At 38.2% G+C, this 24,323-nt stretch overlaps 1 protein-coding gene across 4 annotated transcripts in view; it reads left to right on the forward strand.

The window, feature by feature from the left end:
* Positions 1-1,637: 1,637 nt before the first annotated feature.
* AMN1 (antagonist of mitotic exit network 1 homolog) overlaps positions 1,638-24,323 on the forward strand; it is a 58,382-nt gene continuing 35,696 nt past the window's right edge. For 2 of the 4 annotated variants that reach the window (XM_057701148.1, XM_057701150.1), the window contains exons 1-2: positions 1,663-1,780; positions 23,533-23,665. In XM_057701148.1, coding sequence (XP_057557131.1) covers positions 23,549-23,665 — 117 coding nt within the window. In that variant the 5' untranslated portion in view covers positions 1,663-1,780; positions 23,533-23,548. Of the gene's footprint in view, positions 1,801-23,532; positions 23,666-24,323 lie in introns of all 4 variants that reach the window. The other 2 variants (XM_057701147.1, XM_057701149.1) reach the window with 2 other exon arrangements.

The following is a 24,323-nucleotide window of genomic DNA, read 5'->3' on the forward strand; positions in this document are numbered from 1 at the left end:
CACTCTGTTACCTCACTACCAACCAATCAGAAAAATATCCGTGAGCTGATCATGCACCCTGCTACCCTCGCCTGTAGTGCGCCTTTAAAAACTCCTGCCGGAAAGCCATCAGGGGAGTTCTGGTCTTTCGAGCATCACCTGCCAGTTCTTGCTTGGCGCCCTGCACTTTCCCTCACCACAACCCAGTGCCAGTAGATTCACTTGGCTTCAGATAGCACAAGCGGAGCCCAGTTCAGTTCAGCAACCAAGGATGTCCCACAAAACCTAAAATATTTACTATGCCCCTTTACAGAAAAAGTTTGGCTGTCCCCTCCTCCACACCGGCCTCTCATCACTCTCCATTGTAGCCATTCTGAACTATCTGCACTCCTTAACAGGCCACGTTTTTCTCTCTGACCTGCTCCCCCACCCCTCCATGGGTGTTCCCACAGAAGTAACTCCATCTCAGCATTTAACAGGTATCCTGGTTGGCCTTTTCCTGGTCTGGTTCCCGTGCAGTTCACTGAATCCTCCGCACCCAGCACAATCCCTGCCCTCTTTCGGTGCTTGGTAAATGCCTGCTGACTGAAAAAGCAGCTTCCTGAAGAGATGAACAAGACTGGGTTCCAACTTTCAAAAGCTTTCAAAAGGAAGACACAGAGACAACAAAAGAATAATGCAAACGCACCAAAAAGTAGTAAGTACTCTGCAGCATAACCAAGGAGAGAGAATTCTACCTGGGAGAAGGTCCATCTTCTTTAGACTCCTTTCTAATTTGATGAAATTCATGATGAAATTCTTACTGAGCTTTCTTTTTAAAAAATTTTATGTAATTATTTGGCTGCATTGGGTCTTCCTTAGCTGTGCTCGAGCCTTCTCTAATTGCCCAAAGCTGAGGCTACTCTTCCTCGCGGTTGGTGGGCTTCTCATTGCGGTGGCTTCTCCTGTTGTGGAGCACAGGCTCTAGACGCATGTGCTTCAGTAGTTATGGCACTCAAGCTCTGTAGTTGTGGCCCACGGGCTCTAAAGCGCAGGCTCAGTAGTTGTGGCAGCTGGGGCTTAGTCGCTCCTTGGCATGTGGGATCTTCCTGGAGCAGAGCTTGAACTGTGTCCCCTGCATTGGCAGGCGGATTCTTAACCACTGCGCCACCATGGAAGTCCCTTACTGAGCTTTTTTGTAGGAGCGTAGTGTCCTCATCTGTAAAATAAGGCTCAACAATTCCGACTTTACAGGATTAAAAGAATATGGTTAATTACTGAAAGCGTACTCAGTGCGCGCTTTCTTAGAGAAAGTGCTGGGTAAACGGCAGTCACTCTCAGATCCTCTAAAACTCTCCGTTTCGGTCATGGAGTTTGTATCCAAGGGGTTCGCCGGTGTGCATGGCCAGACGCTCGGCCCAGCACCCAACGCACCCCTGTAGTAAGAACAGCGACCTCGCTGCCACGTGCGGCTCCAGGGGCACAGGGCTGGGTCGCGCGCCGGGCCCGGACGACCCGGGAAACCGCCCGAGCCGCGCCGCGGCTGCGGAACAACAGCCGCAGGGCTGCTCCCGAGTGCCGGGCCCCTCTGCCTTTTATGCTCCCGCGCAGCGCGCACGGCCCCGCCCCCGCCGGGCCCCGCCGTCCCTCCGCAGTCGCGCGCGCGCCCGCACCAGGTCACCGGAAGATGCGGGTGACGTCACGAGGGCCTACGCGTCTCGCGCGGGGCGGGAGTTGACAGACGGTCTCTGGCTGGATTTCGGCGGCCCCGGGACCGCGGAAGAGGCTCCCGAGGGCGGCCGCGATGCCCAGCCCGCGGCGGGTCAGTCAGCTTCTGGATCTGTGAGTCCGCCCCAGCCCGCCTCCCCGTCGCCCCGCCCCGGCGCCGCCCGCCCCCACCTCCCGGCGCGGCTCCTCTTCCCCGCCCCCTTCCCGCCTCCCAGCGAGGAGGCCCCGCGGGTGTTTCCACTCCGGGGGCCCTGATGTGCCCTCTCCTGGCTGAGGACCATCGTGCTTAGGGGGCTGCCCGGCAGCCTTGCCCCTCTGTCGCCCGAAGGATGTCCGAACCCTTAGCCTTGACAGCTCGGCGCCTGGGCGGTTCCTGCCAGCGGCCTGTCTTTGACGCGAGCTGAAAGCCTTGGTAAAACAAAACAAAACAAAACACAACACAACACTAGATGGGGCTCTCGAAAGCCTTCAGCGAAGTTCCACCCAGTTACTGTTGCAGGGGTAAAGGTTGATGATTTGACACGCCGCGCAAACCCTTGATTGCATTTGCTGAGTTCAGTTCCTGGTTCTGGTATTCTCCAGCTGTGTGACTTTGGGAAAGTAACTCCACCTCTCTGTGCCCGAGTTCTTGATTAACAAAATTAGTATAATAACGGTACCTATCTCATGGCGTGATAGTGAGGAATAAATTTAACATTATTTAAATCCTTAGAAGGCTGCCTCGTATTGAAAGAAATTTCAGAGAGCTTTGCTTGATAAGAATATTTTATTGAGGGAGAAACCAGAAGCACAGAGGCATGTAGTTACAGGATAGTTTATAAAGTTAGCATGAGGAAGTTATTTAACCTTTACAATGGTTATTACATTGGGAGTTTACAGATGGCAGGGGATTGGTTAAAGGTGATTATCTTATGCTATTTTAAGAAAGCGGTTTAAGTTGATTATTAGAGGCATTTACAAGAAATAACCTGTTAAGTTTCACTTATCTTCTTGATATAAACTAGATTTGGTTTCGCTTATGTGGCCTAACTGGTTTGGTCAGCTTGGGGGATTTTCAAGCCTGGTCTCCATCTGTTTTATTTTAAAAATCCCCAACTTTTGGTCTTTCTCTCAGCAATGTGAGAATATGAACCAATATGGTGTTACTCTCACTTGCCTTTGATGTAGTGCTTGGGATGGATGGTCATGTAGTTGCTGTTACCAGGCAGTTACCTAGTCACCCTGGACTTGGGCAGTGGGCTCATTGAGTTCTTGCAGTTGTCTAATCCTGATGGATAACATTTGATGTGTGAGTAGCTGCTGAAAGACATTTAAAACTCTTGAGAGGATACAATGCAGTAGGGAGGTTAATATGATGACTACGAGGAGAATAATAGCCAAGGATTGTCAAGATTCTCCAGAGCAGAGATTCCCAGGAGCCATGATTTAACCAACTAAATAATCAAGGGAAGAAGCGTTGCCTATTTGATTAAAGATTGGCCTCTGATCTTTAAGATCTTTATGATATATTTACATAGAAGAAACTTTTTTTTTTTTTTTTTTACCAGTTGCAGTATATGCATCTCCATCCTTGGGTGGTTAGGGTGTCTAAGGCTATACAACTGTCTGAAATAACTCTAACTAAAGAATTTATAGATTCTTGCTGTAATTGTAGAGATTTTGCAGAGGATAAGGTCTCTCCTAATGAGGTTTAAGTGCAGTCTTTTGTTGGTGTCTTTTCCAATAAAATGAGTCTCTAGGCTCTACTATATGGGGCACATTGCCTTCTTTTGGAGGCAGATCACAGAAAGCTTTATGGACCTGGTGGAAATAAGCCTTTCAGTATTGCATTAGTGCCTTGGAGTACTCAACTATGTCTTGATTTCTTAAGATGGTATAAACATGAGGATGTCTTATTTTAGAAGGTGGTGTTACAGGTAAGCTTCCATCTAAGTAGGCTTCTATATGATTTGAACAATCAGGTATTTAATAAGAAGCATTTCTGTGGAAACAAAAGAAAGGCAAAGATTAACGATTAGTTGGAACAAATTATAAATGTAGTTGTTGAGTCTACAGAGCAGCCAGTCGAGAACATTTTTGGAGTTGAGCTCGGATCTTTAGATGATGGAATGAAGATGGCAGTTTCAAAGTGATAGATTTTCCTGGTTTGCAGTTTGAATATCTTTGATGATGTCATCAGGTGTCCTGCTGAGCTCTGAGTGGCCCACATAGAAGTAGATATGAAGGTTGTCATTACACGTGATCTGTCGTGATTTCTCTGAAGTCTATATCAAGACCTGTAGTTTTAGCTTGTAAGATTTGAGGAAAAGGACAGTTTTGGTTTTTATTTCAAGTCAGAAGAACAGGAGAAGATTGAAAATATTACTTTGGAGAGTCATAGCCAGACATTGGAGAAAACTGGAAGAGTTCAGGATCCAGTCCAGTTTACAATTAGATTTAGAACCTCGAAGACAATAAACAGGACTAGAATTTGCTTATGGCTATGCCAGAATTTTCTGTTTAAACATAATTTTTCTCTCTGTAATCACCTCATTTTTACCAAAGATAATCACAATAAGTAATTTGTTTGTAAATAAGTCTAGTCTCTTTAAACTTGGCTTGTTATTTACACAAGTGCGACAAGAATAGTGATTTTATGCACATTCTCAAATACGATTTTCCAGTCAAAGCTTTGGTAATATCCAAGGTCTTTATTGGCTCCATAAAGGCAACTTTAGATCCTTAAAACTGTCTTAAGAAACTCAGGTTAGACCTTTAGAAGCATCTTTATGCTGAGAAGACAAGCCAAGGACTTGTCCAGTTGTGTCCTGTTACAAGGAGAACAGATTCTTATTGAATTTATGGAAATATCTATATTGCCATGAAAATAAGAATATTCAGTAAGAGGATTTTTGTTTGTTTTAATTCTGAAGGAATCAGGTAAGGAAAAAAGATAAATGTTTCATTTTTGTTTACAAAAGTATACTTTACCAAATTGTTGTAAGTTTAGGTAGCTTAGAAGGAGAGGAAAAGAAAAAAAAAGGTTCTTTAAATTTGGAAAACAAGCATTAAAAAACTGACAATGTTTCAAAGTCATAAAAGTTATAATTATTTTCATCGGTTCATTCATCCCATGTAATTAATCCTTGTTTTGCTTGATCTTGGGTTAGCAGTTTTATGAATTAAGCAGTTTCTCCATTAGAGTTCTAGAAAGTCTTACCCAGGTTGGTGGTATGATCTTAAAGTTATCATAAACCTATATTTGTCAGGGTCCTTTCCATGAATCTCCATAAAGACAAAGCATTTTGGTCTGTAGCTGATTGTAAACAATTTCCGAGAAGAATTAAGAATGGAACAGTAACTGTGAATGACAGAAAATTTAAAAATAGTCATGGTTAAAGATCTGATGAGAGTTCATTATAAAAAAAATGATGTAACTGACAGATAAATTTGGTTGTTTCTGTGACATAACAATATTTTAAGATGACTGATAACATTATACCAGGATGTGTCAGATTTCTAGGAATTTCATGCAATTTCTGGAACACATATTAATAACATGTATCCATACAAATATAACCTAAAGAGGTTCAAGCATCACCTTTATTTGACAGTGCTTTCCATGCAACTTAACATAGCAAGTAAGCCCAATTAGTTTAATACTTTTCTTTTTGTAAAGCAAGAGAACAAATCTTTTGAGCTCTTCCAGAGACCCTCTTGAAAATCCCAAAGTTAGTTTGAGATCAAAAAGTTTTCATTTAGAGAGTTCCCTGGCGGTCCATGGTTAGAACTCCGTGCTTTCACTGCTGAGGCTCGGGTTCAGTCCCTGGTTGGGGAGCTGAGATCCCACAAGCTGCCTGGTGCGGTCAAAACAAGAAGACTTCATTCAGAATTTGATTTTGGGAAGTTTGTAAAAAATGTCAAAAGGTTTAAAACACTTGATTAATAAGGATCACAGGTCACTGTGAAACAAAACTTAGTCACTTCAGCCAAAGTGACAAAAGATTTCAAAAACGCAAATACAGAAAGTTACATAGTTGTAAAAGACAAAACAAAACCGAATAAACCTTACCTCTTATGTTGTAAAGATTCAGTTTTCCTAAGTAATCAAGGACCTGATAAAGATAACATGAAGCACAGGAAATTATTTTGCTAAGACACAGAATGTTAAGTTCCTAGACAGATTACACAAAAGGTAAAGAAAAACTTTTTATAATCAGTAAGTTCCCTACATACAGACAGGTTCTGTTCTGAGAGCACGTTCGTAAATCCATTTTGTTTGTAGGTCCAACAAAGTTAGCCTAGGTACCCAGCTAACACTATCGGCTATATACCGCTGCTTTTACACTTGTTTCTGGACATCCTGGGCTTGAAATAAAGATACTGTACTACTGTACTCTATGCAGTACTGTACAGTAAAATACACAAAAGCACAACCCTCGTAGAGGATGTGCGCGTGTGACTGCATACGCCAGACACCTGAACTAACTTAAGTGATTGGACGTGTGAACGCACATTCGTATCTTTGAAAGTTTGCAACTTGAAGGTTAGTATGTAGAAGACTTACTGTATGTCTTATTAAGAGCAGACCAATAATCTAAGGAACTGTGTACTTTTAACACAGAGCAGGGGAAAATGCTCTAGTTTGTATCAGTTTATTATTGAGCTCATTTTTAAGAATCCTTATAAATAAATTCATCTAATTTTAGCTAACTTTGACTTTCCAATACAAATTTTCTTTTTTTTCTTTTTTTAAATTTATTTAATTTTTTTTAACAAACAATAAACAGCATATATTTAGAGTGTACAATTTGGTATCCCAATATAAATTTTCTAAGCAAGCACTTTCTGTATCCATTTAGGTTTTGTGTTAATCCTTTTCTCTTCCTCATTCTGAAATGAACAGTAATTTTACTTTACAAAATTACTGTACAAAATTACTCTTTTTTCATAACAAAAATATAACGTATTCTTTACATATTCTTCACATAAAAATACATCTCATTTTCCTCTCATACTTCGTATACGAAGTTGTTTTCTTTCATTCTTGTTTCTAGTATTTTATTTTTGTATATTGATTATAAATTTTAACGTTTATTAACGTTTATTTTCCAGTGAAAACTAGGAAGTATGCAGTTGTGAATTGTCTGTCATATAGCAGCATCCTGTAGTAGATTAGCAAATGCATGAATACATAATTACAAAAAATTATATCTTTTGAGACGTTTTCACACAGTACAGTTTTTTCTTACAGTTTTATTGAGGTATAATTGACATACAGCACTGTGTAAATTTGAAATGTACAGCATAATGACGACTTACATACACAATAAGTTTACTGAACATCTGTTGTCTTATACAGATGCAAAATTAAAGAAATAGAAAAAAGCTTTCTTCTTCTTATGAGAACCTTAGAAATTAATCTCATAACAGCCTTCATATGTAACATATAGCAGTGTTAATTATATTTATCATGTTGTGCATTACATTACATTCCTAGTACTTATTTGTCTTATAACTGGAAGTTTGTAGCTTTTGGCAGCTTTCATCCAATTCCCCCCGCCTCTGGTAACCACAAAGCTGATCTCTTTTTCTGTGAATTTGTTTGTTGTTTGTTTTTAAAATATAATTAACCTACAGCACTATGTTAGTTACCATCACACAACATAGTGATTCAATATTTCTTTTTTTTTTTTTCTTTTGGCTGTGTTGAGTCTTCGTTGCTGTGCATAGACTTTCTTTAGTTGTGGCAAGCAAGGGCTACTCTATGTTGTGCTGTGCTGGCTTCTCATTGTGGTGGCTTCTCTTGTTGCAGAGCACAGGCTCTAGGTGCACAGGCTTCAGTATTTGCAGCACTAGGGCTCAGTAGTTGTGGCTTAGTTGCTCCACAGCATGTGGGATCTTTGTGGACCAGGGATTGATCCTGTGTCCCATGCATCAATCCTGTGTCCCATGCATTGGCAGGTGGATTCTTAACCACTACACCACCAGGGAAGTCCCTTGCTATATATATATATTTTAATATTTATCCTATGTATTTATTTAGGCTGTGCCAGGTCTTAGTTGCAGCACACAAGATCTTCATTGTGGCATGTTTAGTTGCATCATGTGGGATCCTTAGATGCAGCACGTGAACTCTTAGTTGCGGCATGCATGTGGGATCTAGTTCCCAGACCAGGGATCAAACCTGGGCTGCCCACATTGGGAGTGTGGAGTCTTACCCACTGGACCACCAGGGAAGTCCCAATATTTCTATACATTTCAAAATGATAACCATGGTAAGTCTGCTTATAATATGTCACCATATAAAGCTATTATATAGTTATTGACTATATTCTCCACACTGTACAATTCATACCCATGACTCATTTATTTTGCAGCTGGAAGTTTGTACCTCTTAATCTCCCTCACCCATTTTTTTTCTTCCCCCCATCTCCTCCTTTCTGGCAATCATCTCTTTGTTCTCTGTGTCTATAACTGTTTCTGTTTTGTTTGTTTGGTTTTGTGTTTTAGATTCTACATATAAGTGAAACTGTACAGTATTTGTCTTTCTCTGTGTGACTTATTTCACTTAGCATAATGCCCTATAGGTCCAACTATATTGTCAGAAATGGCTAGATTTCATTCTTTTTGATGGCTGAGTAATATTCCATTTAAAAATTATATATCACATCTTCTTTATCCAGTCATCTGTTGTTGTGTGCTTAGGTTGTGTCCATATCTTGGCTATTATAAGTAATGCTGCAGTGAACATAGGGGTGCATGCATATATCTTTTTGAATTAGTGTTTTTGTTTTCTGTGGATAAATATCCAGGAGTGGAATTACTGAAATGTATGGTAGTTCTATTTTTTTTTTTATAAATTTATTTATTTATTATTTATTTATTTTATTGTCTGTGTTGGGTCTTCGTTGCTACACACGGGCTTCCTCTAGTTGCGGAAAGTGGGGGCTACTCTTCATTGTGGTGGGAGGGCTTCTCATTGCTGTGGCCTCTCTTGTTGCAAAGCACGGGCTCTAGGCATGTGGGCTTCAGTAGTTGCAGCACATGGGGTCAATAGTTGTGGCTCATGGGCTCTAGAGCGCAGGGTCAGTAGTTGTGGCACATGGGCTTAGTTGCTCCGAGGCATGTGGTATCTTCCCAGGGTAGGGATCGAACCCATGTCCCCTGCATTGGGAGGCAGATTCCTACCCACTGTGCTACCTAGGAAGTCTGGTAGTTCTATTTTTAATTTCTTGAGGAATCTCCATACTGTTTTTCACAGTGGCTGCGCCAATTTTACATTTGCATCAACAGTGCACAGGTGTTCCCTTTGCTCCACATCCTTGCCAACACTTGTTGTCTTTTTGATAATAGCCATTCTCACAGGTGTCAGGTGATATCTCATTTTGGTTTTGATTTGTATTTCCTTGATGATTAGTGATGTTGAGCATCTTTTCATGTGCCTCTTGGCCATCTATGTGTCTTCTTTGGAAAAATATGTATTCAGTTCCTCTGCTCATTTTTTAATTGACTTTTTTTTTTTTTTGATGTTGAATGTATGAGTTCTTTGTATATTTTGGATATTAACCCCTTATCAGATATATTGTTTGCACATATCTTTGTATTCAGTAGATGGCCTTTTGTTTTGTTGATAGTTTCCTTTGCTGTGTGAAAGCTTTTTAGTTTGATGTATGTAGTCCCATTTGTTTATTTTTGCTTTTGTTTCCCTTGCCTGAGGAGACATACCCCAAATATTGCTAAGACCAATGTCAAAGAGCATACTACCTATGTTTTCTTCCACGATTTTTATGGTTTCAGGTCTTACATTTAAGTCTTTAATCCATTTTGAGTTTATTTTTATTTATGGTATGAGAAAATGTTCTAATTTCATTCCTTTACATGTAGCTGTCCAGTTTTCCCAGCAACACTTATTGAAGAGACTGTCTTTTCCCAATTGTATATTCTTGCCTCCTTTGTCATGGCTTAATTGACCAGAAATGTGTATTTCTCGGCCCTCTATTCTGTTCCATTAATCTATGTGTCTGTCTTTGTGCCAGTATCATACTGTTTTGATTTCTGTAGCTTTGTATTATAGTTTAAAATCAGGAAGCATGATACCTCCATCTATGACCTTCTTACTCAAGATTGTTTTGGCTGTTGGAGGGTCTTTTGTGTTTCCATACAAAATTTAAGATTATTTTTTTCTATTTCTGTGAAGAATGCCATTGGTATTTGAATAGTGATTGCATTGAATCTGTAGATTGCCTTGAGTAGTATGGTCATTTTAACAATATTAATTCTTTTGATTCATGAACACAGTGTATCTTTCCATCTGTTTGTGTCATCTTCAATTTCTTTCATCAGTGCCTTATAGTTTTCTGAGGACAGATATTTTACCTCCTTAGTTATCTTTATTCCTAGGTATTTTATTCTTTTTGATGCAGTTGTAAATGGGATTGTTTTCTTAATTTCTGTGATAGTTCATTGTTAGTATACAGAAATGCAATAGATTTCCATATATTAATTTTGTGTCTTGCAACTTTACCAAATTCATTGATGAATTATGGTAGTTTTTTGGACAATGTCTTTTGGGTTTTTTCTATGTGTAGTATCATGTCATCTGCAAACAGCGATGGTTTTACTTCTTCCTTTTTGATTTGGATTCCTTTTATTTCTTTTTCTTGCCTGATTGCTGTGACTAGGGCTTCTAATACCATGTTGAATAGAAGTGGTGAGAGTGGGCATCCTTGTCTTCTTCCTTATCTTAGAGGAGATGCCTTTTCACTGTTGAGTATGATGTTAGATGTGGGCTTGTCATAGATGGCCTTTCTTATGCTGAGGTATAATGCCCACTTTGTGGGTATACCCTCTATACCCACTTTGTTGAGAGTTTTTATCATAAATGAATGTTGGATTTTGTCAAAAGCTTTTTCTGCATCTATTGAGATGATATGATTTTTTTCTTCAATTTGTTAATGTGGTATTTCACACTAATTGCTTTGTGGATATTGAACCATTCAAGGATGAGATTAGTTCAATCCCATCCCTGGGGTTAAATCCCCATTGAACATTGTGTATTATTGAACTTGGCTTGCTAATATTTTGTTGAGGATTTTTGCATTTATGTTCATCAGTGATATTGGCCTGTAATTTTCTTTTTGTGTGATATCTTTGTCTGATTTTGGTATCAGAGTGATGCTGGCCTCATAGCATGTGTTTGGAAACATTCTTCCCTCTGCAATTTTTTGGAATAATTTGAGAAGTACAGGTATTAACTTTGTTCTAAATGTTTGGTAAAATTCATCTGTAAAACCATCTGGTCCTGAACTTTTGTTTGTTGGGATGTCTTTAAATTGTTGATTCAGTTTCATTAAAATTCGTAATTGGCTTGTTTATGTTTTCTTTTTCTAAAAAAAATTTTTGTTTATTTACTTATTTACTTATTTATCTATTTACTGGCTGCATTGAGTCTTCATTGCTGCACATGGCTTTCTCTAGTTGCGGTGAGCGGGGGCTACTCTTCATCATGGTACACAGGCTCCTCACTGCAGTGGCTTCTCTTGTTGTGGAGCACGGGCTCTAGGCACACGGGCTTCAGTAGTTGGCGGCACATGGGCTCAATAGTTGTGGGTCACAGGCTCTAGAGCACAGGCTCAGTAGTTGTGGCACACAGGCTTAGTTGGTCCGTGGCATAAGGGATCTTCCCAGAGCAGGGATCAAACCCGTGTCCCCTGCGTTGACAGGCAGATTCTTAACCACTGCGCCACCTAGGAGGTTTCTGTTCATATTTTCTATAGTATAGTTTTTTAACCTGGCAAAACATGATTATTAATAAACCCAAATATCTTTTGCCTATAAAAATTAAGATGCCAAAAACTTATGGTAAATTTATGTTTAGCAATTAATGTTTCGGTGTATTAACTTATTTGGAAATGATCTAGATAGGATATAATAGATAATGAATAGCCACCATTTAATTTAACTTAGTATAAACTTTTATCTTTCATCTAGGTAATTTACTTGTTTTTAGTAAGTATGCTTGGGTTAAACATTAAACAGTAATCATCATCTTATGTTGTTTTTCTTGCTAACAAATTTTGTAGCATAGAGATAGCACAAGCTTATTTGACTAGTAAACCTGGGTAGAAATGTTTGTATGTTCACGTTATATTTAATGTTGACAATGTATTTATACTTGCAAATGTTTGTATGTTTGCATTATATTTAATGTTGACAGCCTATTTTATTAAACAACACATTTAAATTAGCTTTTGTTACCAAAAATTATTCCAGATCACACAAAGTTGGAAAGCATTTGGATTGGTTTCTGTATTTCTGAGAGCTTTAAGAGTGCTCAGTTTACCTAAGTGCTTATTTTCCTTTAAGCAGATTAAATAGAGCTCTTTAAAAAATATCACATAACGTACATGTATTTGTATATACATACATACACATACATAAATATATAGACAGACACAGAGGTCGTATAACTTTCATTTAAAAATGTTAGCCATGTGTCAGGTACAGTAATATAAAACTCAAAAGAATAGCTGGATCCAAATTATTTCTGGCAGGTGAGATAAATTAAGGTTACCTGTTGATGGCTAGAGCTTTTTACTGAAACTTTTTTATTTGTGTGCTGTAAGAATTCTTTTAGAGAAGCTATTTTTGGAGTCATTTTGTCTTTTGGAAGCTTTTGCCTACCATTGTCTCTGAGAATTTTAGAATATTTTCTTTTTAAGGGTGTCCATAAGTTGGACTATCTTATATAAATTAAAGGGTCCCCAAAGTGGTCACTGCAATTCCAGTCATCCTTCATAAAGTTCACCCATTTTTCCAAAAAGGCACAAGATCTTGGTCTGTGATTTGGACCAGGTGGAACCCATCTTCACCTTAGATTCTCTAGGATATCTTAACTCTGAGGGGTCCTGTTTTTGAACAGCAGTTCTGAAACACAGGGAATTACACCTCCCCTGCTTTTTGAACAGAATAGGGTGAATTACCAAAAAGTTTCAACAACTGTTGCTCAATAAAATTGGAGAGCTCAACACAAAAGGGAGTGAAGCTTGGATCCAAGAGAGATTTACTGTGAAACTCCTTGGTCAGTGAGAAAATAGTGAGCGTAGTGGGCTCCATGATTACTGGCACTTGTTTACTCACCAGCCTCTTGGCTTATCAGGGATCATCCATAGGTCCCACTTCTGACACCAGAAACTGTCAAAAGAAAATTCAGAGAGATTTATTTGATGTGAATATTTTATTGAACGAGAAAGAAACTATTGGTGAAGAGAGACTTCAAACTGAAAGTGGTTAGAAGTTCAGAGGTATGTAGTTACAGGATGGTTTATAAAGTGAGAATGAGAAAATTGTTTAACATTTACAATGATTCATTGTTACAATGGGAGTTTACAGATGACAGGAGATTGATTAAAAGTGTTTATCTTATACTATTTTAGAAGATGATTTAAGTTTTGCTTATTGTTATCAGAGCCATATACAAGAAATAATCCAAGTTCCCTTTTGCTTATGTTTGTGAAATAAGCTAGATTAAGTTTAACTTATGCAGCCTAACTGGTGTTGTTTGCTTGGAGGATTTTCAAGCTTGGTCTCCATTTTATTTTATTTTAACATTAGCAAAAAATAAACACCACTAAATGTTAGTTCTTGTTATTATTAGTTATTTCACACCAGAAATTGTGTTGGAAACTGCAGTTCTTATGGCAATTACTTCTCTCCAGGAGCTTTCATTCCATTAGTATTCCCACGTAAAAATATTAAGGCTAAGGAGAACAATCACTTTAATCTACTGAATGCCTTCTAAAATAGTAGAATTTGACATTTACATTAGTGCTCATAAACCCAGGCTGCGCTGGGGTTGATCCCTGGTCAGGGCACTAGATCCTGCTTGCTGCAACTAAAGGAGCCTGCATGCTGCAACTAAGGATCCCACATGTCACAACTAAGACCCAGCACAGCCAAATAAGTAGATAAAATAGTAAAAAAAAAAAAGCACATGTGGCATATGAAACACTATGCTGATGATTGTTGGAAGTAACTAGCATAAAAGAGGTATAGTCTTATGGGACTAGCACAAGAGAAGTATATGAATAACTACAATACAGGTAGAATAATACCACAAAGGAGGGGTTTACGAATGAGAGGAAATGCATTCAGGAGGAAGTAATGAGAGCAAAAGCTTGATGAACAGGAAAGTTAGAAATATGTGAGAAGATCAGAAGGTAGTAATTCTACTTGGCTGGAGAATACAATATGAATAATGTAAAAGTAAGACATAAAGCCAGGTAATTAGGAGCAGAACCTTGGCCACCAGAATGAAATAAGAGTGTTCAATTTTGTAGCAATGGGAAGCTGTCAAAGGTTTTGGAACTGCTGGGAGCAGAGGGAGAGTTGAATTAGGGAGCAGTTAAGAATAAGAAGGTAGGAAACTGTTTTAAAATTTTGGAAAGGGGTAAGGAGAGCCCAAACTAGGAGACATGTGAAGATGTTCATTGCCGAATTCATTCTGGTAACAGAGAATTGGGATGTCCATCACCCGGAGAGGTGCCATGGAATATTATGCAGCTGTTACAAAAGTAAATAGTAGATGTGTATATATTCACATGGAGGGAACTTGAAAACATAATGCTTAGTGAAAAAAGAGGAAACAAGAACATATTAAGAAAATTATCCAAAACTTGGAATTAAAGCAAAAAGATGACTACATGACCTTCATTGTCATACCAGAGTGTTGTCTCCCGGGTAAAGGTCCATATTTGCCTTCAGGACTATTTTCTAGCCTTTTTTGAGATGAGATACAATCAGACTGGCAGTTGTTCAGCAAGCTATTTCTGGGTTATCTTTGTTTCTCTTACCTTGCTAACAAGGTAAGGATTGATCCAGAATAGCAGTCAACTGTTTTACTAAGTGCATTGTTATGTCCAGAGGGATGGGACTGCTCTATGACAGAAACTGCTGAGTTTACATCCTTGCATAAGTTTCTAATCTCTTCACTGGACCAGCACTTTGAGTAATACTGCCTTGGAGAATCCTTTGGATCTGAGATATGGTGAACAATTTTGTATAAAGGGACCCAGAAAAGACAAAAATTAAAAATTACTGTAAAATTTTTAGCTTTGTTGACCAGTAGAATGGTGATATTGTTAGATAATTGTGGAGAAGTAAGTGTCTTATCAGGAAAATTAATCAGAACATCCACTTGAAATACCAGATAGGCAGTTAGAAATATAGTTTTTAAAAATTTTAATTAAATTTATTTGAACTAAAAAAAAAACCAACAATTCATCCATTTCTCCCCCCCCCCCACCACCAGCTCCGAGGACCACCAATCTGTTTTTTGTATCTAATAACTTTTTCTAAGTAAACATTTGGTTATTAGGATAAACATTTTGATTGTTAGGGCAAATATTATATTTATCGGAATAGATTATTCATAAAGTTTACTTCACGACCCCATGTCCATCAGTCTTAAACTATTACATCACAAGTTTTGCCTAATCCTGTCCCATTCCCCATCTTGGAGGGGGGAGAACCTTCTTAAACTACTTGAGCTTACATCCCCAAATACTGAATGTACTCTTCCCTAGCTTTCCCCTGTTGAGACACTATCAAAACCCCGTTAAACCCTCACTGCAGCGAATTTAATAAACTTGCTTTGTTTGACCAACAGGCTTTTTGAATGGTCTTTATGAGCCATTTAATAGTTCTCATAGCAGCATTTTAAGAAATATTTAATTTGTTTCTGTCCCGGCTCTCTGATAGTGCTGGTAGAGGGAACAGGAACAGAAAAAGGAAACCATCTACTATGTGGAACACAGGGCATAGCCTGAGCTCAGAGAAGAGACCAAGAACAAAATGAAAAAAAGCTGATGTGGACCATTTAAAAAAGTCTTTATTGAATTTGTTACAATACTGCTTCTATTTTATGTTTTGGTTTTTCTGCCAAGACACTTGTGGGATCTTAGCTCCCTGACCAGGGATTGAACCTGCACCCCCTGCATTGGAAGGTGAAGTCTTAATTACTGGACCACCAGGGAAGTGCCCAAAATGAAAAAGACTGAGAGGAAGAGGGAGGGGGGAGAAAAAAGGGTGTTATCATGGAAAAAAGAAAACATTTAAAATATAGCTGAAATCTGTATAAAGGAAAATAAAAGAGGAGTGATTGTGGCATTTGATTTTTCTCTTCTTCAAGCTAATATGTTTTTAGCTTGGTCTTGTTTCACGAATGTTGGTAGAAGACTAAGGGCTTGGGTTTTGGATCAGAGACACCAAGGACTTTATTATTCATTGTACAACAAACAGCGTGAGCATTAGCATGTTTATGTCACTTCCCCTTGACCTCCAAGACACACAGCAGCAACACAGCAGGCCAAGATGGAGGCCCACACAAAGGGCGGGTTGTGTTACAGGAGAGAAACTCTGAATTTGGGGACTCTGCATTTTATAGCAAGCAGTAAGCAACCTCTTTGTCCTGGAGGGAAACAGTACTTTATCTCAGTGTTGCTCATTGTAAACACAATCCTGAGAGTGGCCCAGATAGAGTATTGGGGCCTTGTATTCTTGTTATTCCCAGCAAGGCAGGTAGGACCATGCAAAACCCATAGAGAACTGCCTTTCCCAGCATTTCACCTTTTGGTCCTACCCTCTTGGCTTTTGACAAATTATCACATGAGTATGACACTCCTTCACCACACTGATTCATTTAACCAGCAGAGGCTAGGACCAAATGTATTCAATTTCTGTCATATCGCAATCAACTAAGGCTATTAATATTGCTCCCAAAAGGAGGATGTGGCTGACCGGAATATGGACTTCAGCTGTGACTCCAGAGTCCCAGAATCAGGCAACTATGACTAAATCCCAGGGGAGACCAGTAGGTCTTATTTCAGACAACCAAGATGCAATGTAAGCCCAGAATAGTTTCCATTATGACCTGCACAAGGAAGTTTTAGTTTACCTGTTAATCTTTGGTGCTGTAATCTATCCAAAAAGGCAAAAGACCAACAGAAAATCCTGAAAGTAGCAAGAGAAAAATTACTTACGTGTAAGGGAACCCTAATTAGATTAACAGTGCACTTCTCATCAGAAACAATGGAGGTAAAAGGCAATGGGATGACATATTTAAAGTGCAGAAAGAAAAATCTCAACCAAGAATCCTATACATAGCAAAACCCAACTTAAAAGTGGGAACAGGATCTAAATAGTTCTATAAAGGAGATATACACATGGCTGACGAGCACATGCAAAGGTGCTCAACATCATAAGCAGGCAGTGAAATGCATATCAAAACCACAATGAGCTATTACTTCATAGCCACTAGGATGGCTATAATAAAAAAAATGACAGATTAGGGACTTTGCTGGTGGTCCAGTGTTTAAGACTCCATGCTCCCAATGCCAAGTCACTGGTTTGATTGTTGGTCAGGAAACTAGATCCCACATGCATGCCGCAACTAAGAGCCTGCATGTTGCAACTAAAAGATTCCACATGCAGCAACTAAAGATCCCTTATGCTACAGCAAAGATCCCATGTGCCACAACTAAGACCTGGTGCAGCCAAATGAATAAATATTTTTTTAAAAGGCAGATTAAAGGAAAAAGACAGATAATATCAAATATTGGAAAGGATATTGAGAAATTAGAACCTTCACACACTGCTGGTAGGAATATAAAATGGTGCAGCTAACTCAAAAAGATGCATGTACCACAGTGTTCACTGCAGCACTATTTACAATAGCCAAGATATGGAAGCAACCTAAATGTCCATCAACAGACGTATGGGTAAATAAGATGAGGCACATATATACGATGCAGTATTACTGTTGTAAAAAAGAATGAAATTGAGTTATTTGTCATGAGGTAGATGGACCTAGAGTCTGTCATACAGAGTAAAATAAGCCAAAAAGAGAAAAACAAATACCATATGCTAATGCATATATGGAATCTAAAAAAAAAAACAGTACTGATGAACCTAGTGGCAGGGCAAGAATAGAGATGCATACGTAGAGAACAGACTTGAGGATGGGAGGTAGGAGGGGAAGCTGAGACGAAGTGAGAGAGTAGTATTGACATATACACACTACCAAATGTGAAACAGATAGCTAGTGGGAAGCTGCTGCATAACACAGGGAGATCAACGCGATGATGGGTGATGACTTAGAGCAGGGTGAGATAGGGTGGGAGGGAGGCTTGGGAGGGAGGCTCAAGAGGGAGGGGATATAGGACATGTATAAATACAGCTGATTCACTTTGTAAAGCAATTATACTCCAATAAAGAGCTGAAGAAAAAAATAAATAAATTGGTGTAGCCACTTTGGAAAAGAGTTTGGCAGTTCCTCAAATGTTTATAGATAGAGTTACCATATGACCCAGCAATTGAGCTCTTAGCTATGTCCCCAAAAGAAATGAAAACATATATCCATCCAAAAACTCACACGCAAATGTTTATCACAGTATTATCCATGATAGCCCCAAAGTAGAGACAACCCAAATATTCATAAGCTGATGCGTGGGGGTAAACAAAAGGTGGTATACCCATATAATGGAATATTGTTTGGCAGTAAAAAGGAGTGACATGCTGACACATGAAAATGTTATGCTAAGTGAAGGAAGCCAGGAATAAAATACCATGTATTTTATGATTCCATTTATATGAAATGTGCAGAAGAGGCTAATCTAGAGATAAAGAAAATAGGACCCTGTCACAGTGTGTCCTACATGTGTTCTCTGGAGCTTCTGGTAGTTCCCAAGACTGTGGAAGGTGGGGAGGGTTGGCAGGTGAGTGCTAATGTGCATAAGACTTCTTTTTAGTGTATCAAAAATCTTCTGGAATTAGATAATGATGATGGATGCACAGCCCTGTGGATTCACTAAAAACCACTGTGTTATGTCAGTTACATCTTAATAAAGCAGTTACTCTCCAAGTGATCTCTTTCAGTTAAGCTTTTAACTTTTAAAATAAATGACAAATTTCTGCTTATGGTAGACCATCTGATTTCAATATCAGAACAGAGTTGAGGAGAATGACAGCTGAGAGAGTCTAAACTTGTTACCCTTCTTATTCCTTGTAGTCCAGTTCAGTGTGAATCACTTAAAATGTATAAACACCTAAATGATACATAGTTTTGGAAAATGGAAGTGATATCCATGGAGATGTGCCACCCAGATCACCCTTGAGGGAAGGACTTTCTGCCCACCTGTGGGGAGGAGGGTCAGCAGATAGCTTCCATTCTTCAGCTCTGTTAGAATCTACCTCTGTTGCAGAGCCACCTAGCTTGAGGTCACTCTTCCAAGAGCAGCCCACATCACTGGCAAGGATATAAAGTCCCAGCCAAAAGCAGAATTCCTGTTTAAAACCTAGTATCTCATGGGACCTCCTTGATGGTCCAGTGGTTAAGATTCTGCCTTTCATTGCAGGGGATGAGGGTTTGATCCCTGGTCAGGGAACTAAGATCCCACATACCGCGGGGCAGCTAAGCCCTTGTGCTCTAGAGCCCACACACCACAACTAGAGAGAAGCCCATGTGCCTCAACGAAGAACCCGCATACCTCAACTAAGACCTGACGCAGCCATAAATAAATAAATATTTTTTAATTAAATTTTAAAAAACTGGGACTTCCTAGGTGGCGCAGTGGTTAAGAATCTGCCTGCCAGTGCAGGGGACACGGGTTCCAGCCCTGCTCTGGGAAGATCCCACATGCCGCGGAGCAACTAAGCCCGTGGGCCACAACTATTGAGCTTTTACTGTAGAGCCTGTGAACCTCAACTATTGAGCCCATGTGCCGCAACTACTGAAGCCCACCTAGAGCCCATGATCTGCAACAAGAGAAGCCACTGCAATGAGAAACCTACGCACCACAATGAAGAGTAGCCCCCACTTGCCAAAACTAGAGAAAGCCTGAGTGCATCAACGAAGACCCAATGCAGCCGATAAACAAATTTAATTAATTAATTTTAAAAAATTAAAAACAAACAAGCAAGCAAACAAAAAACCCCTAGTATCTCATGCCTTTATTATGCACAGGTGTATGGTTTGAATTTTCACTGTTAATATCCTCAAGATGGATAAATAACATTTAACTATGCTTTGGAATTTGTGAATACTTATGAGGTCTGCTATGGTCTGAATGTTTTTGTACCTCTAAAATTCATATGTTGCAGTCCTAGCCCTAAAGGTGATGCTGTTAGAATAAACACCTTGGGGAAGTGTTTAAATCGTGAGGGTGGAGCCTCATGAGTGGGGTTAGTGCCTTTACAGAAGAAGCTCCAGAGAAATCCCTAGCCCCTTCCACCATGTGAGGACACACAGAGAAGGTGCCAGCTGTGAATCAGGAAGAGAGCCCTCCCAACCGTGCTGGCACTTTTGATCCACCTCCTAGAGTAATGAAAATAAAAATAAAAATAAATGAATGGGATCTAGTTAAACTTAAAAACTTTTGCACTGCAAAGGAAACCATGAACAAAATGAAAAGACAGCCCTCAGAATGAGAGAAAATATTTGCAAACAAAGCAACTGACAAGGGATTAATCCCCAGAATATACAAACAGCTCCTGCAGCTTGATATGAAAAAAAAAGAAACCATTCAGAAAATGGGCAGAAGATCTAAATAGACATTTCTCCAAAGAAGACATACAGGTGGCCAAAAAGTAGATGAAGGATGTTCAACATCACTAATTATTAGAGAAATGCAAATCAAAACTACAATAAGGTATTACCTCACACCAGTCTGAATGGCCATCGTCAAGAAATCTACAAACAATAAATGCTAGAGAGGTTGTGGAGAAAAGGGAACCCTCCTACACTCTTAGTGGGAATGTAAATTGGTGCAGCCACTATAGAGAAAAGTATGGAGATTCCTAATAAAACTAAAAATAGAGCTACCATATGATCCAGCAATCCCACTTCTGGGCATATATCTAGAGAAAACCATAATTAGAAAAGATACATACACCCTTATGTTCATTGCAGCACTATTTACAATAGCCAGGACATGGAAACAACCTAAATGTCCACCAGCAGAGGAATGGATAAAGAACATGGTACATATATACAATGGAATATTACTCGGCCATAGAAAAGAACAAAATAATGCCATTTGCAGCAACATGGGTGGACCTAGAGATTGTCATACTGAGTGAGTTGTTAGACAGAAGGACAAATATCATATCACTTATATGTGGAATCTAATAAAAGGGTACAAATGAACTTACCTACAAAACGGAAATAGAGTTACAGTTGTAGAAAACAAACTTATCGTTACCAGGGGGAGAGGAGATGGGGAAGGATAAATTGGGAGGTTGGGATTGACATATACACACTACTATATATAAAACAGGTAACTAATAAGGACCTAATATATAGCACAGGGAACTCTACTCAGTACTCTGTAATGGCTTATGTGGGAAAAGAATCTAAAAAAGAGTGGATATATGTATATGTATAACTGATTCACTTTGCTGTACACCTGAAACTAACACAACATTGTAAACCAACTATACTCGAATAAAAATAAAAATAAAAAACTTGATAGTTGTTTTTACAAAGGGAGATAAAGTAAACCTGAATAGGTAGATAAAGGAGGCTTTAATCTTATCTGAAATGTTTTGTAGCTTATGAAAGATACCTGACACAATATGACAAAATAAATTTAAAAACTCTAGGTTTTGGGTACATTATTTATATCATTCTATTTTATTTTTCTGTATTTTTGAAAATTTTCATTGTAAAACAGTAATGTACATAAATGTACTAGCAAAAACTAGTAGAAATGAAAACTTGATTTCAAAATACAAGTATTGCAAACTAAAAATTCTAAAGATTTAGTAGAAAAAGTAAAAACATAAAAGAATTAAATGATACTAATCAATAAATAATCATATACACATAATATATTTGTGTACTAATCAATAAATAGTCATATACACATAATATATTTATGTATACATACACGGAGAGAGATATTTAGACATACAGATATTTAGACACACATATAATATGCAGAAAGAGAACATTATGTCTCTCAGAGAATATACATTCTCTGAATGTTTATAGAGCATATACAAAATCAGTCATGTATTTGGCCACAAAAATAGCTCTTACAAATTTAAGTAAAAAACAGCAATATAGGCAAAGGATATGATTAGACAATTCTGAGAACAGTGTGTCCAGATAGCCAGAAAGTTTATGAAAAGATATTCATTCAATTTACTAGTAATTAGAGAAATACAAATTAAAGTAATAATGAGATACCACGTTTCATCCATGAGATCTTCCAACATTGAAGAGTAAGTAGATCTTAAAAACAGTGCTGAATGAAAAACTAAACAAATCTATGACAAATACTTCATACACAAATTAGAAATGCGTCCATGTAACAGTCATGTTAAGAGGACACATACTACGAAATGATACACATTAGACATTAGAATGATTTCCTAGAGTCCTGGGGGATAAGATTGGGAAATGGACATAATGGAAGTAAACAGGAAAATAAGATGAACAATAATACCTACTGCTTAGGGATGTAGAGGAAAGGGGACCCTCCAACGCTGCTGATGGGAATATGAAGAAAACAATCTGACACCATATGTTAACATATCCTAGCAAAAATGGAATGCTCACCAATAGGGGATGACTAAATAAGTCATCCACACTATAAAATATTATATAGACATTAAAGGAGAATTAAAACCATACTTGATGCTTTAAATTATTTCCTAAGATATTATTGAATGAAAGAGGGTGTAGATGGGTGATGACTTAGAGGACCAGGATAGGGAGGGAGGGAGGGAGTCGAGGGAGGGTGGGGATATGTGTATAAATACAGCTGATTCATTTTGGTGTACCTTAAAAATTGGCACAGCAGTGTAAAGCACTTATATTCCAATAAAGAACTTAAACAAAAGAGAAAAAGAAAAAAAAGAGGGCATAGAAAAGTAAGTATACAGGGATTCCATTCTAGGACACAGTGATCTCTCCCCACCCCCAACCTAACCCTTTAAATGTATGTGTGAGTACATACATACATGTGTGAGTAAATATTTGTGTGTATACAAGCACAGAGAAAAAATAAGAGGGAACATACACAGGATAGGGTGAGGAACTAAACGAATGGAAGGGGGAAGGATAGGAGAGGGAAAGGCAGAGGCAACCAAAAGAAGAAAAAATAAAGATTGCACTAAAAAAATTCAAGTGCATGACCACATTTACTCATGAATGTAAAATTGTATATATGTGGGAGTATTTGCAGGCAGAAATTAAATAGGATTTGTGTTTATTATTCACCGTATGAGTGTCTCAGATGATTGGAATTTCAGGCCACATAAGAAGTACGTTGGTCTTACAGGTCTTGGTTGTTGCCTGCTTTGATAACTGTGCATATACAGTACTGGCACTAAGCTTATCATCTCTATGATTTGTACTGTTTATGGAATCTTTGTGGTTACAGTTTTTTCTTGAGTGATTCTAATGTCCTCATAATTTTTAGCAAAAATAGTGAAAGCAGGTTTGTTGGATTAACAAATAAAACTTGTCAATTAGTAGGCCCTAGCTTAATGTTTACTTAGAAATATGTGACTAAAAACTTGATGGTAGCTGTGTCTTAGGAATTTGAGAGGCTGACTTAAGAAAAATATCTTGTCATTAGAATGCATTTTAGTAAATGAGGTATGCTGAGAAAAAGTTGTAGAGGAAAAGAAACTTGTCCATAACTGAGCACAGACTAGGCTTTTGAATCTTGCCAAGCTTAAGTTGTAAATACTCATATAAAAAGTACATCCTGCTTATGAAAGGAATAATGCTAACAAATAGCATTAAACAAATATGAGAGATTGGTACCTGACATTTCCTATATTGTATTTGTGTTTCAGATGCCTTTGGTGCTTCATGAAGAATATCTCTAGATATATCACAGACATTAAGCCTTTGCCACCCAACATAAAAGATAGACTGATCAAAATAATGAGCCTGCAGGGGCAGATAACAGATTCAAATATAAGTGAGGTAAGAGCATGTACAACTGTAAAGCAGGCTATTGTATTTTACTGTTTAGCTATGGTTTCAGATTTTTGGAACAGTGGTTTATAGTAGGATTAGTAATAATTTTAAAATATAATAAAGTGTTTGGGTTCTTTTTTTCTCCAGAATACCAAAATGTTCATGTGTAATAGTTTCTAAAAAATCTTCTCCCACTATTCTTTCGTGTATTTCTCGTCTTCATGGTACCAGCATCCGTGAACGCCATATTTTCAAGAAGTTTTAAACTTTTTGATTAAGTACACCTTAATAAAGCTGGAAAAAAATTAAAATGCAGGGTGAATAAACAAATGGCAAAAAAAAAAAAAAAAAACCCACAGTAAGAAATATATATGTTACACTGTGACTGTAGCACACAGACCACACCAAGGTGTAACAGTACTGTGTGCAGGACACTTGGATATTTTCTATTTTATTCTGGTGTGTCCTATTTCATTTTTTTAAAATATTGATCATAGCCTACTAGACTAATTTTATCCATTCATGGTTAGCAATCAGTTAAAAATCATTCTTCTAAACTCTTCTCATTCTTCTTGGGTATCTCACTCCAGCTAATTTATACTTACTCCCCTTCCCTAACTAAGCTAAAATTAACTATTCTGAAAGAGAGTAAGTATAGTAAAGA

The sequence above is a fragment of the Hippopotamus amphibius genome, chromosome 12, assembly GCF_030028045.1.
Source record: "Hippopotamus amphibius kiboko isolate mHipAmp2 chromosome 12, mHipAmp2.hap2, whole genome shotgun sequence".
Classification (NCBI taxonomy): domain Eukaryota; kingdom Metazoa; phylum Chordata; class Mammalia; order Artiodactyla; family Hippopotamidae; genus Hippopotamus; species Hippopotamus amphibius.